The sequence below is a fragment of the Stigmatopora nigra genome, chromosome 18 (genome assembly GCF_051989575.1).
Source record: "Stigmatopora nigra isolate UIUO_SnigA chromosome 18, RoL_Snig_1.1, whole genome shotgun sequence".
Lineage (NCBI taxonomy): Eukaryota > Metazoa > Chordata > Actinopteri > Syngnathiformes > Syngnathidae > Stigmatopora > Stigmatopora nigra.
In genome coordinates, this window is record NC_135525.1 from 4,071,428 (window position 1) to 4,083,538 (window position 12,111).

Consider the following 12,111-nt stretch of genomic DNA (forward strand, 5'->3'; position numbering starts at 1 on the left):
AATTAATTTTTATTTTTCAGTCTGAGTAATTGAAATGTCTTACAAAAATGTTTTGCTTCACAAACATGAAAAAACAGTAACCAAAGCAAAATATTTCACACAGACATAACTGTGAATGTATTAAATCATGTGAAACATCAAGTTTCAGTACCATCGTAGAATTGATTTAACCTGTTAAAGCAACCGATTCGACCTCTATTGCTGTCAACAGCAGCCAATGAGGAAACAAACTGAAAGATCCACACTTACAGAGGAATGCCTTTAAATAGTCTATGTGTGATCCTCCTGGATATCTTTAAATTGTAGGAAGCTGTGAAGCCCCGGGGGTACGGGCAGCCTTTTCACGACATACGAACTCAAAACCAAGTCCGGACCCACCATCGCCCTGAGCTGCAACCGGCAGAGGTGCGAGAGGTCTGGGATGAAATCTATAAAGAAGATACATATTAACTACATTGTGGCATTGGAAAAAAGATCCTCATTTCAACACAATTAATAAAAACAAACGTCTACCAAATTGCGGGAGCGGTTGCCAAGTCTCCCCTGCTTGTCTTTGGAACAAAATGGCTTTGGAGGAAGACGAAATGGTTGACCAGTTGACAAACTGGAGCAGGAAGTTGATGACGCCGCTGTCAACATTTTCCAATCTGGAAAAAAAAAACGATAAATGGGAATACATGTCCAACCCATTTCAACTGAGGTTATGGTTGGAACTGATTTGGCTCATTCAACATTTTGGGTTGCCAAGCCCTGAGTAAACTGAGGGCAATAATAATTTTGTCCTTCTACAGACACATTCCTAGCCTTGAGCCTGGCTCACTTAAGAAAAAAACAATTTAACAGGATATCAGCTTTCAAAAATAAGAAATAGACCCCATTATTTCTGCACTTTGTTATATAAAAACACATTAGCTGACTCACTTCCATCCTTTAGGACCAATCATTAATGAATCTTTCATGTTTCTAAATGTGTTTTTATGCACATTCTTTGAAATAATGTCCACATTTTGACCCAAAAAATGGATCCGGTTCTTTATTAAATCCTAACAATAATAGTGAGGCGCAAGCCACTTACATTTTGTCGTGCAACATTAGATGAGGTTCGAGTCCGGCCCTGAGGAGAGGTGGCATCCAGATTCCGGCAAACTCCGGTAGTTCCAAACCCATCACTTTCATGTCGTGCAACTCATTCAGCCTCAACGCCATCTTTCTCCCGTCGGTTATGGGGTCGTCGCTTGGAAAACGCAGAGGGTACAGCCACCTGCCGGCAGGTGAGCAGGTTATTTTCTTTAACAGCACAGGTGTCAAAGTGGTTGCCCGGGGGCCAAATCTGGCCCACTGCATCATTTTGTGTGGCCCGGTAAAGTAAATCATGAGTGCCGACTTTCTGTTTTAGGATCAAATTACAAGAGTATAGAGGTATATTACATTTCCTGATTTTCCCCCTTTTAATTCAAAAATTGTATTTTTTAAATATTTTTTTCTGTGTTTTTAGTTCACTTTTTTTTAAACCTAAAAATTTAGAAAAAAGCTAAAATAAACATTGTTTTAGATCTATAAAAAACATAATATGTAGGGCTTTTGATCTAGTTCTTTTAATACATTTGTAGAAAAAAAATCTAAATATTATATCTAAAATGGTTCTGCCTACATAAAATCGAGTTGACGTTAAAGTGGCCCGCGAACTAACCCGAGTCTGACACCCTTGTTTAACAGGGTCTCTTTGACTCGACAGTGCTTTAAACATGCTCACCTGTGTTCCAGAACCAGCTGGAGTAGGTTGGATCTAGTCATAGCCACTCTCCACTCTTCCTTGGTCAGTGTCGCTCCCGCCGCCAGCAGCATCCCCACCGGATTCCAGCTGTAGAAAAAATAAATAAATTAAAAAAAAACAAGTCAAAAGTCTTCGATACCTGACGTTCTTAGTATTACTGATTTTTTTGTTGTTGTTGCAAGATTTTGTTCATTTAAAACCAAAAACAAAACAAAAATCGAAATATTCTCATCTCTCATCTCATTTTCTGAACCGCTTTGTCATCATTAGAGTCGCGGGGGGTGCCAATCCCAGCAGTCTCCAGGCCAGAGGACACCAAAGCAAACCGATCGCAAGGCACGAGGAAACGGACAACCATACACACTCACACCCATACCTAGGGGCAATTTAGAGTGTCCAATCAGTCTACCATGCATGTTTATGCAAATTGGAGAGTCAACTAATTGCAAAAATAATGATGGCAGTCCTATTTGAAACCTGTGGGAAGGGAATGGGATGCAAACTACCTGGATTTGTGCTTCAAGGCGAAGTAGAGTGGAGATTGCAGGCAAAAAATTTGGCTGCAGTCCTGAGCGTCGGGGCTGAAACCCTCAGCAAGGAGGAGCTCAACGCAGTGCACTTGGTGGCCATGGACAGCCTGGTAGAGGGGGCTCACGTTGCCTTCGCCACGGTCACACATGCGCTCGGTCACAGCGACCAGTCGCTTGAGGATTCTGGTTAACGCGAGAAAAATTCAAAAGCAAGTTTTAAATTGCGGCAGGCCAATGCATATGGGACGTGCGGCAGCCTACTCAAGGTGGCCAAACTGCGCCGCGGCGTGGATGGGAAGATGGGGCCAGTCCTCGCTGCATGTTAGGTTGGGGTTTGCGCCGTATTCCAACAGGGACTCCACACAGGCCAGGTGACCCTCTTGGGAAGCTAGAAAGAGCGGCGAAGCCAGGTCGCACGCCTGGGAGTTCACGTTGGCACCTAAGCAGCAAAATGGAAACTGTCAAATAAATCCTTTATTTTTACCTTTTGTACAGCTTTTGACTGTACTAAATCACTTATTTAATGGCAAATGATCTGAATTATGGCAAATGATCTGAATTATTAAAAAAAAAAGATAACTAAACATTTCCATGGGTGGATTCACCATTTTTCCCATTTTTTTTCTTCAAATAATTAAACCTGATACATTTTAAAAATAAAAAGAGGGGAAATTTTGTTTTTTTTCAATTCCTCCATTTTTTAAGTAAAAAAAATAGGAATAAGAATAAAAATAGAGCAAGGGTGTAAAATCGGGTTGGTTTGCAGGCCGCATTAACATCAACAGGGTTTCATGTGGACCGGACCATTTTAAATATAATACAAATAATATTTTTAAAAAATCAGTTAAAAAGAAAAGGATCAAAAGCCTTCATAATTACATTTTTTGTTTACCTAAAACAATAATTATATGGCCTTTTTTTCTTAGTTAGGGAAAACTTCTTTTGATCATTTGTTTTTTATTTCAAAAGGAAACTTTTTGTTAATTATGTTCAATATTTGAACAGAAAATGTTTTTAATAGATTTATCTTTCCAATTTTAAATTTCCAACCCCTGGATTAAACCATGAAAATGAGTTCCAACTCAAGTTTGGAGACGAAAACTAAAACCAAAAATGTTCCTTCTGACGTTGTTCATCTCACCAGCTTTGACGAGGACATCGAGACATTCACTGCGTCCGTACTGCGCCGCCAAAGAGAGCGGCGTAATATTATAGTCGTCACCCGCCTCCAAGTCGGCCGATCCCACCAAAATACGCACGATGTCTACGAAACTCTACAAGAAGCAAAAATGTTTGTTGTTTATTTAATTTTTCATTCTAACCCATGAGTGATCAAATCACCCTAAAGACAGCTTGATGGAGGCATGTCCAGCAGCAAGAAGTGTGCGGCCTGTTCACGCTGGCACCCTTGTCCACCAGGAACCGCACCACATCCTCGTGGCCATCATCGACCGCTGCCAGAGCGCAAGAACGCGATTGTTAATTAGCGTCTCAGACAAACATCAATAACTGACACGAAATGCGTGCGTTTTACCTGCGTAAAGTGGACACGAGAGGTCGTTTGTCTGCTTGTCGATGTTTGCTTTGGCTTTGAGGAGGAGACGGAGAGCGTGCAGGTGGCCGTGTTTGGCTGCCAAGTAGCAGGCCGACTCACCCTCGTGATTGGTGGAGTTGACGTACGCTTGGAAGCGCCCTGGTGAGACATGTTGGGAGCAACAGTACACATCCATGATTCTACCAGTGCTCTGAATGGACTGTTTTTGTCTTATTCTCACCAACGATTATTTAAATAGTATTATTTTATATTTTTTTATAGACATACAACAACCAAGGATGGCCAAAAGTTAATATCTACCGTATGCATGCATGTACATCTATATGTATATACATGTATAACTCAATCTTTTATTGGTTATACACCCATTTTTCAAAGGGTATTATTTTTAATAGGGCAACATTTGTCATTTGGTTTTAAACAAGCAACCAATATATGCTGCTTCCAAAACAGCAACAACTTGGGATGTCAATGTTGTTTTCGCCTTGTTTGTTAGCATAAACCAGTGGGTTGCAGACGGGTTGGTTATTTTCACAGCACATTTTAGGTGGCAAGGTGGTTGTCTTTACCCGCCTTAGCGGCCGCGGATAGGATATCCTTGAGGCAGCCCACCCTGCCGGCGGCGGCCGCTTCGTGGATAGCCGTCCAGCCTCGGTTGTCCGCATGGCTCACGCTGCGACCGAGGCGGATGAGACGCCTCAAGCGCTTCCTTAGCCCCTGGCGAGCAGCGGCAGACACCGTGGACACGGAGTCTTGGTAGCACTCGGTGAAGTCCATCCCCAGCGGACGCTAGCACAGCCACGCGTGTATTAAATTAAAATCCGTGTAAGTGGGAAAAATTGTATTCCACGTACCTTAAGAGGGGGCAAATTGAAGCTATTCCTGAAAATTGTTAGTGGTGGAACTCAACGCAGCGCTTTTAAGGAGTCATTCGTGGATCTTTCTATATCCCTTTTTGTTGCTTTGATGCCCGGTGGGGCAGTAGCCATTATCAACGCAGAAATAAATACAAAAAGAAGAGCATTGACGCTTCTATAAATCACAACAAAGCGAATACGACGACGCGTGCATAATAAACAGAGGGTCGCCTTTTTATGACGCCATCCAGGCGGCACGGAAGTTTATTAAATCGTACTAGTATTACAAGAAAAAAACCGCAACATTACGAGTTTAAAGTCGTTTTTAAAGTACATGACCCAGGAGTTAGGGTAAACCCCCAAAAAAGTGTTCACCCCATTGACTGCTCATTACATGACAGTAGGCTTTGAGGACATGATTAAAACAGAAACACGTCTAAGTTTATCGAGCAATGTTAAATGATTCGAGGCCGTGATTCATTTCAAGGCAACTTTCGCAATTGTGGTTCATTGTTTCGAAACATCACGATTTCCCTATCCCCACTGATAGGGACAAACTCGTTGAAAGAAAGAGCAGAGATTCAAATAATTATAACAAATGACACATAACAGTGTCGCACGCATTGTAAACAAACTTATCGCGTCGCTTTTATGACGTGTGTGTCCGACCAGGAAGTTAGTCAATGTCCGCGGATTTAAGGGTCCGTAGATTTCACACAAAAATATTAAGAGTTTAGCTGTCTTGAAGAAATAAACTCTTCCAATTGAAACTATCGAGTTTGGGGAAAAAAACATGTGAAGACAAAAAAAAAGCACAGCTTGGTGTCGTTAAAATTTTGGGGTGGAAGACATGTCAGGTATGACTACACAGCGTTATGTTTGCATATCTTAGAAACTCCTTACATTGGAATGATCAGTACTTGTCATATCTATTTCTAGATAAATTCCTGTCATTTTTTTAGACTTCGTGTGGGATGATCCCTCCGTTTTTTGTCACTTGACCCTGACATGCGAGCTGTTTGTTGTTTTGATGTGATTTTGTTCAAACAGACGAACAATTTATTCTTGTTATTATACTGACACTGACTAACCAGTCCGTTATTTGACGGCACCCTTGCATAGTAGCCAGCCAATCACAGGGCGCAATACTTGTAGGCAATTTAGAGTTTTCAACGAGCCTATCATGCATGTTTTGGGGATTTGGGAGGAAACCGGAGGACCCGGAGAAAAACCACGCAAGCCTAGGGAGAACTAGAAAGTCATAGTGGATCCTCTTTCTATTGCTGTCAATGGCAGCCAATGAGATCATTTTGAAAAAGCGTTTTATGAAGAAATGGAAATCATGCATTGATGACTTTGTTACATTTGTATGACCTCAGTGACATCCACTGCCACGTTGGATGTCGTCGTGACCATCGGACCGGCGTGGAAGTGCCGTAGCGAGGGCCGCTGCCTGGCAGACGTGGTGCTGGCAGTTGACGTTACCACACCGAATGATGGCGACGGTGAAGAGGAACAAAAGTTGAAGCAACTCTGGTAGGACGCCGTCTGAGATGGTCGACGATCACTGGTCACTTTATGCATCAATTCACATCTGTCAGGGGCGATGGTGTGCTGCTAGAGCGAGGAGATGACGGCAACGCCGACCCTTGCATCCTGACAGTGAGCTGCGTCCATGCTGCTGTCGGCCGCCTCGTGCTCGTCAGCGAAGCTCGGACCATGGAGGTGTACCTCCGCTCTGGAGAATACTGCGGGACGGTCCGGGGGGAGAAACAGGAGCACATCCAGCAGGGAGAAAGGTCCGTCATAGTACTTACTATTTTATGCATGAAAAATGGAAGACACTCGTTTGCAGTTCAATTTTTTGGGGGGTTGGGGGCGTTCCAATCATTTTGACTGAGAGGGGCATTGAATGAATGTGAATGATGAGACTGAAACATGATCATTCACTTGTATGGTTACATTTGTTATTTAGGTTTTTGTATTTTTTTGCCAGTGTATTTTTTTTATTGTGTTTTTCAATTATTTTTAAACAACATTTAATTCAATTGTTTTTGTTTAAAAAGTAAGTGTAACCTCTGGTGTATTTATTTGTATTTTTAGTACATTTTGTTTTTACTTTTCAAAATAAATTTAATTAAATTACTTTTAATATATTTTTTATAAACAAAAGTAAGTGTGCTATTTGGTCTATTCATCTGTATTTTTAGTTATATTTTTTAAAACAAGTTTTAATTAAAATACTTTTTTGAAACAAAAGTAAGTCTACCCTTTGGTCTAATTATATGTATTTTTAGTTATATATTTTTAAATGAACTTTATTTAAATTACTGTTATTCATTTATTTTAGCTATATTTTATTCCGCCTTTAAAAAATATTGAATTTATCATATTTGAATGGAAACAAAGGCAAGAGCCAATTTTTACTGCCAAAATTGTTTATTCAATGTATATTTTTACTTATTTAAAATAGGCAGACAGGTGGATGAGTGGTAAGTGCACCTACCCAACAGTTCTGAGGTTGAAGGTTCGATCCCAGGTGGAGCTTCACTGTGTGGAGTTGCCAATTTTCCCCGGGCTTGCGTGGGTTTTCTCAGGGTACTCTGATTTGCTCCCACATCCCAAAAACATGCAAGGTTGGCTCGTCATAGTTAGCTGGGATAGGTTCTAGCACCCCCACGACCCCTGTGAGGATCAAAAGTCCATAAACTGAATGCATGTAAATGAAATCTAGTTCTATCTATTGTTGTGGAAATAAAATATTCCAAAAATTCCTAATGATCTCAACAATTTCCAAATTCTCTTTGTTTATTCAGAGGGCCATTCTACAAGAAGCAGCTTAGCCTGGATGCTGCAACGTCATCCTGTGATATTAAGGTGAAGAAGCACTCTTGCCTGGTGGGAAAGTGAGGGCATTGGTTGCCAACGGGTCCAACTCTTGCACCCCCTCAGCTCCTCTCTCTGTCAAACGGAAGCAGCGTAATGCTACGCTCCCTCTTGGTGGGACTCCGACAGGCACCCCCTGGCCGTCCAGAAGACAATACCGGCACCATCAATTTGCAGCGAGTCCAAAGTTTGGTGGACGAGATGGGCACTGGCCTCTCGCCGGGGGCCCGCAACCTCATGGACATGGTGCGACAACAGCAGAAGGTCTGTAGTGTTAAATTCAACTCTGTGTCATTGATTCTCTGGTATTCATTACGTAGCTGTGCCACACTCAATGTGGCCGACACGCTATCTCGGCATTCTTTGTCCCCCACCCCCCTCTCCACAGAACCAGAGTGGCCTCCTGCCACTACTGATGGGCGGGGGGTTCTTGTCTGCCTTAGCCCGACCGCCAAATGTTGGGGGCACCCCTGACGCACAGGTAAGCGCCAAATATTTGTGGTGCTCATTTAGCTACTTTTCGATTCTACTCAATTTATTTTCCTTGATTGACGGGAATGTCCATGTGATGTCATCAGCCCGAAGCAGACTCTGTAGGACCCGCCCACCCGACGGTTGAGATACTGTGCGACTTTCTGAAGGGCCGACGAGAAGGTGTGGGCCCCGCCCCACCCGAGATGCTCAGGGAGCTCTGTGGTCAAGTGACGAAGCTCCGACTGGACCAGGACAAGACTCCGTAAGTGGACCGTTGGAATTGTGTGTTTCTTCACTAGACGAACCAGACTTCCTTAAAAATAACTAATATTTTCCGGAATTTAAGTCGCCCTTTTTTCTGCGACTAATATCTTCTTAATCACACCATAATACCTTATTTTCTCGCATATAGGCCGGATTTGTCCTTGAAAAATATGATGACTAAATCAAGGCTACGGCTTATATGCGCACAAATTTGACTTGACATTCACGAAAGGCCATAACGCAAGACAATGCGGCCGATACCGTCTTTTATTTTAAAATAGGGTATAAATATAAGTATATATATAGTATAATATAATGTATATTGTATATATAGTATGTAGTATAATAATATATAATATATATTGAATTCAACACTATATATATATAATATATATAATATAATATAAAATAGATAAACATTTATTTTGGCGTCTATGAATGAAATTCAAGGAAAATAAACCGTTTCTCGCATAAAAGCCGTATTTGTAACTTACAGCAAATGTCGGCAAATGAACATTTACCATTTGTTGGTTATTTTTCTTTTTTGCAGCAAGAAACCAACCATTACTGGATGAATTAATTCCTTATGATATTGACCCTAATAATAATAGTGCTTTTGATTCATACAGTATTTCAGAATTACCAAGTGCGATGACTTTTCTTAAGATTTTTCCTTCAAAGTAACACATTTGTACTCCTATTAAAACCATGAATATGGAGGTGAAAATTGTGAATCGGGATGCGGCTTATATGAGAGAAATTGTAAAATTCAACAATTTTAAGGCAATTTTAAGAGTACGGCTTATACGCAGATGCGAGAAAATGCGTTACTTGCAACAGTCAAAAACAGGAAAAAGATCAGATCTACAAAAATCTTTTTTTTGTTAAGTTAGGAATCGACAGTTACTGCCTTTGACAGCAATACATGCAATTTATTTGTTACCAAGAGCCCAATCCAAATAGAATGTGCGTCCATCAAACATGATCATTCAATGCCGATAGCTAATAACGACTGGTCTCGGGTGTACTGCTTGACCTTTACACTTGGAGGATTCAAAAATATGACTAGTCGTTGCTCTGGCGACAATTTTGCCAGCCCCCGGACGAACAAAAGAGCCAGTTGTGGTTTGAACGCCACAAAGACCTCGTTGATACCGTCGGTTCAGACTGGAGCGGTAAGGCACCATAAAATCCCCAATAGAAACTTGCGCTTAAAAAGACAGTAAGCGTGAGTTGTTTTTTCTTTTTTATTGCCTATGCATATGTTTGTTGTTAGTGGTGACATGTTGGGATTTGATTTATATGATGACCTCATTTGTTTGTCTATAGTGAACTTGATTAAATTAAAATGTTTTGGAGATTTTTGGGGGGGAATTTTGGGTTTTGGTGCCAATTTGCAACATCTTGGGGAAATTTGACGTGTGTTGAGGCGCTTCATTTAGTGTAAAAGTCACTTTTTGGTTGGGGTGGTTTGTTTTAAGTAGGTGTTAGATCTAATCTGACGAGATTGTTTTTGGTCAGCAATGTGCTTTGACACCAGTTTTGCATTTTTGTTGCATGTGTATTTCACTTCACATCTGTTTGGACAGGATTTTGCGTTGCATAAGTCCAAAGAGTTTGGACAAATATCAACTCTAACATCTGTTTTCGGTCTACACTTTCACGGCTACGCCTTCCTCTTCTTCTTTTGGTTTCTAATGGTTTGTTGACGCATCCCACAGCTGCAATTCAATCTGTCACAGGCTCTCGCCGAATGTTTTTGTGGTGGTCAAGCAAGCGAAATTTCTGTAGTTTGCTGCTGACGAACATTTTATTTTTAGTTGGTTTTTCAATGCAGCTGAAGAAAACCAAGAGTCATTTTCTCAGAATGTTTTGTCCGAGTCAGCAAGTTTTGTTAAAGGAGCAATTTGTAACATTTGCATTTTTTTTAAATGAAATGACCCTAATATTTAACATGTTTTTAAACTTCTAACATAGTACTCAATGGTTAAGTTGAAAATTTTCCATTTTAAAAGTTAATATTCAGTCCGCTTTAGTTGATATTTTACTTTAACTATTAACTTTAACTTTTTTTAGTGTTTCTTTCAAAGGGTTGGAACGAATGAATTTGTTTTTAGTTCATTCCTATGGGAAATGTTCATTTGAGTTACGAGTAAATCGACATAGGAGCTCAGTCCCGTAACAAATTAAGTTCATATCTCGAGGTACTACTGTACTTGCATGTAATTGTACGACAAGTCACTGATTACAATTATTTAACTTACTTCAAGGACAACAAACCCGAGTGTTTCTCGTTTACAGTCCCATTTTTGCGTCAATGGAGCGTCGCCTGGAGGAAATGGAGCGCCGTCTGAAGGACCACATGGACCGCCGTCTGGACGCGTTAGAGGTCAAACTGGAGAGAGCACTACTCGCCATTCTCCCACAAGGGGCGTCTGCAGACATCCCGTCCAGGGAAGTAGCGAGCGGACACCCGGCGACAGAAGCTATGAAGGATAATCAAGTTGTTCACAAATTTCAGGAGGTTTCTGTAGATTGCGTTGATGTTTGATAGCATTTACGTTCGCTATTGTTATGGGAAAAACTGGTTTTGCTAACATCTTTACAGAGTGAATCTGGAACGTAATTTGCTTCTGCACTATTTTTTTTGAGGATAAAATACAGAATGTTAAGGATTAAAATAATGGTTATTTACCTCCTCGAAGGCCGCTGTGGGTGCAGTTTTTTGCTCCAACCAATCCAGCGCAGACACTTTGACCAATGAGGTTTCTGCAGAAAACAAGAAGCACCTGATTGCACTTGTAGGACCCTAAATTGGTGAAAAAGTCTTGTTGATGGATTGGAATGAAAACCCACTGCGGCCCTTTGTGGAATAGATTAGATTAGAATTTTATTTCATCCCGTATTCAGTAAATTTCTTGGTTGCAGTAGAAAGACTGACACAAGACATTGTAGACCTAGCTAAGAAACTGGAGCCACACACAGTTTGCCCACCCATGGCCTAACGTATTTACATTTTTAATTCCAGGAATAATCTTTAAAATATTAAGAATATCAACACTGTCTGCCCTTTGTAGTTTTGGGTAATCTAATCTAAACTGTTTATCTGTTTCCTTCAAAAAGTAACAATTGTACTTGAATTTTATATTCATTAATAACAAAAAAAATGGTCAAATGGTTAGCGCGTCGACCCCAGTTTTGAGATTGAGAGTTAGAACCCAGGTCCAGAACTTATTGTGGGGATGTTATCCTTTGCCTTGTGTTGTTTTTCTTTGGGTACTCACAAAAACCATGCATGGTAGGCTGGTTGAACCCCTCTAAATTGCCACAAATGGTTCTCCGTGTCCTTGGATGGAAAATGAATGAATGCAGACCTGCAAAGTATTTAAATCAAGATCATGCTTGATTTTCTTTGCTTTTGTAATTATGGTTAAAAAGGATCAAAGTGTGAAATTGAAAGAACTGGTATTGCTTTTTAAGTAGTAATAATGAGAAAAATAAATACCTGTAAAATTACTGTCGCCAAGGAATTGTGTACAGTCGATTGCGGACATGACCCGACAATGTCTTATTACTAAATGTCATTTTACTACAGCATTTTTAAAAAATATTTGTATTTTATTTGTTTCTTTTTTCAAGACAAATAAAAAAAAAAATGTTTAACACGTGACATGGCACATTTGAAGACCCGATTTGTTGCACTGTGTTTGTAATGTATTATATGAATTACTGGAATCTGATTAAAAATAAACTAAATTCAGTTGATTTGTT

General features: G+C 40.4%; 2 protein-coding genes across 3 annotated transcripts; one reads left to right on the forward strand and one right to left on the reverse strand.

Moving 5' to 3' along the window:
* Positions 1-12: 12 nt before the first annotated feature.
* On the reverse strand, positions 13-5,363 carry asb3 (ankyrin repeat and SOCS box containing 3). Of its 2 annotated transcripts, XM_077738427.1 has the most exons (11): positions 4,714-5,363; positions 4,429-4,648; positions 3,839-3,997; positions 3,646-3,758; positions 3,446-3,578; positions 2,566-2,743; positions 2,281-2,487; positions 1,754-1,861; positions 1,076-1,261; positions 514-647; positions 14-428 (listed from the first exon to the last, which is right to left on the reverse strand). In XM_077738427.1, the coding sequence occupies exons 2-11, from the start codon at positions 4,634-4,636 to the stop codon at positions 271-273; spliced, it is 1,584 nt and encodes a 527-aa protein (XP_077594553.1). In that variant the 5' UTR covers positions 4,637-4,648; positions 4,714-5,363; the 3' UTR covers positions 14-270. The 2 variants fall into 2 exon arrangements, with proteins under 2 accessions (XP_077594554.1, XP_077594553.1); XM_077738428.1 differs by lacking the exon at positions 4,714-5,363 and having other exon boundaries at positions 13-428.
* c18h10orf88 (chromosome 18 C10orf88 homolog) lies at positions 5,361-12,054 on the forward strand. Its single transcript, XM_077738431.1, has 8 exons — positions 5,361-5,573; positions 6,096-6,252; positions 6,318-6,515; positions 7,533-7,593; positions 7,669-7,866; positions 7,991-8,083; positions 8,181-8,338; positions 10,642-12,054. Exons 1-8 carry the CDS (start codon positions 5,567-5,569, stop codon positions 10,889-10,891), a joined length of 1,122 nt encoding a protein of 373 aa, XP_077594557.1. The 5' UTR covers positions 5,361-5,566; the 3' UTR covers positions 10,892-12,054.
* Positions 12,055-12,111: the final 57 nt, after the last annotated feature.

Bases quoted from the DNA above. Each gene is read 5' to 3' on its own strand.
- asb3 (XM_077738428.1), bottom strand. From the start codon at position 4,636: ATGGACTTCACCGAGTGCTACCAAGACTCCGTGTCCACGGTGTCTGCC. The intron at 3,998-4,428 runs GTAAAGACAACC...ATGTCTCACCAG, and splicing joins ATCCGCGGCCGCTAAGGCGG to GGCGCTTCCAAGCGTACGTC. The intron at 3,759-3,838 runs GTAAAACGCACG...GCGCTCTGGCAG, and splicing joins CTCGTGTCCACTTTACGCAG to CGGTCGATGATGGCCACGAG.
- c18h10orf88 (XM_077738431.1), top strand. The intron at 7,867-7,990 runs GTCTGTAGTGTT...CCCTCTCCACAG, and splicing joins TGGTGCGACAACAGCAGAAG to AACCAGAGTGGCCTCCTGCC. The intron at 8,084-8,180 runs GTAAGCGCCAAA...TGATGTCATCAG, and splicing joins GGGGCACCCCTGACGCACAG to CCCGAAGCAGACTCTGTAGG.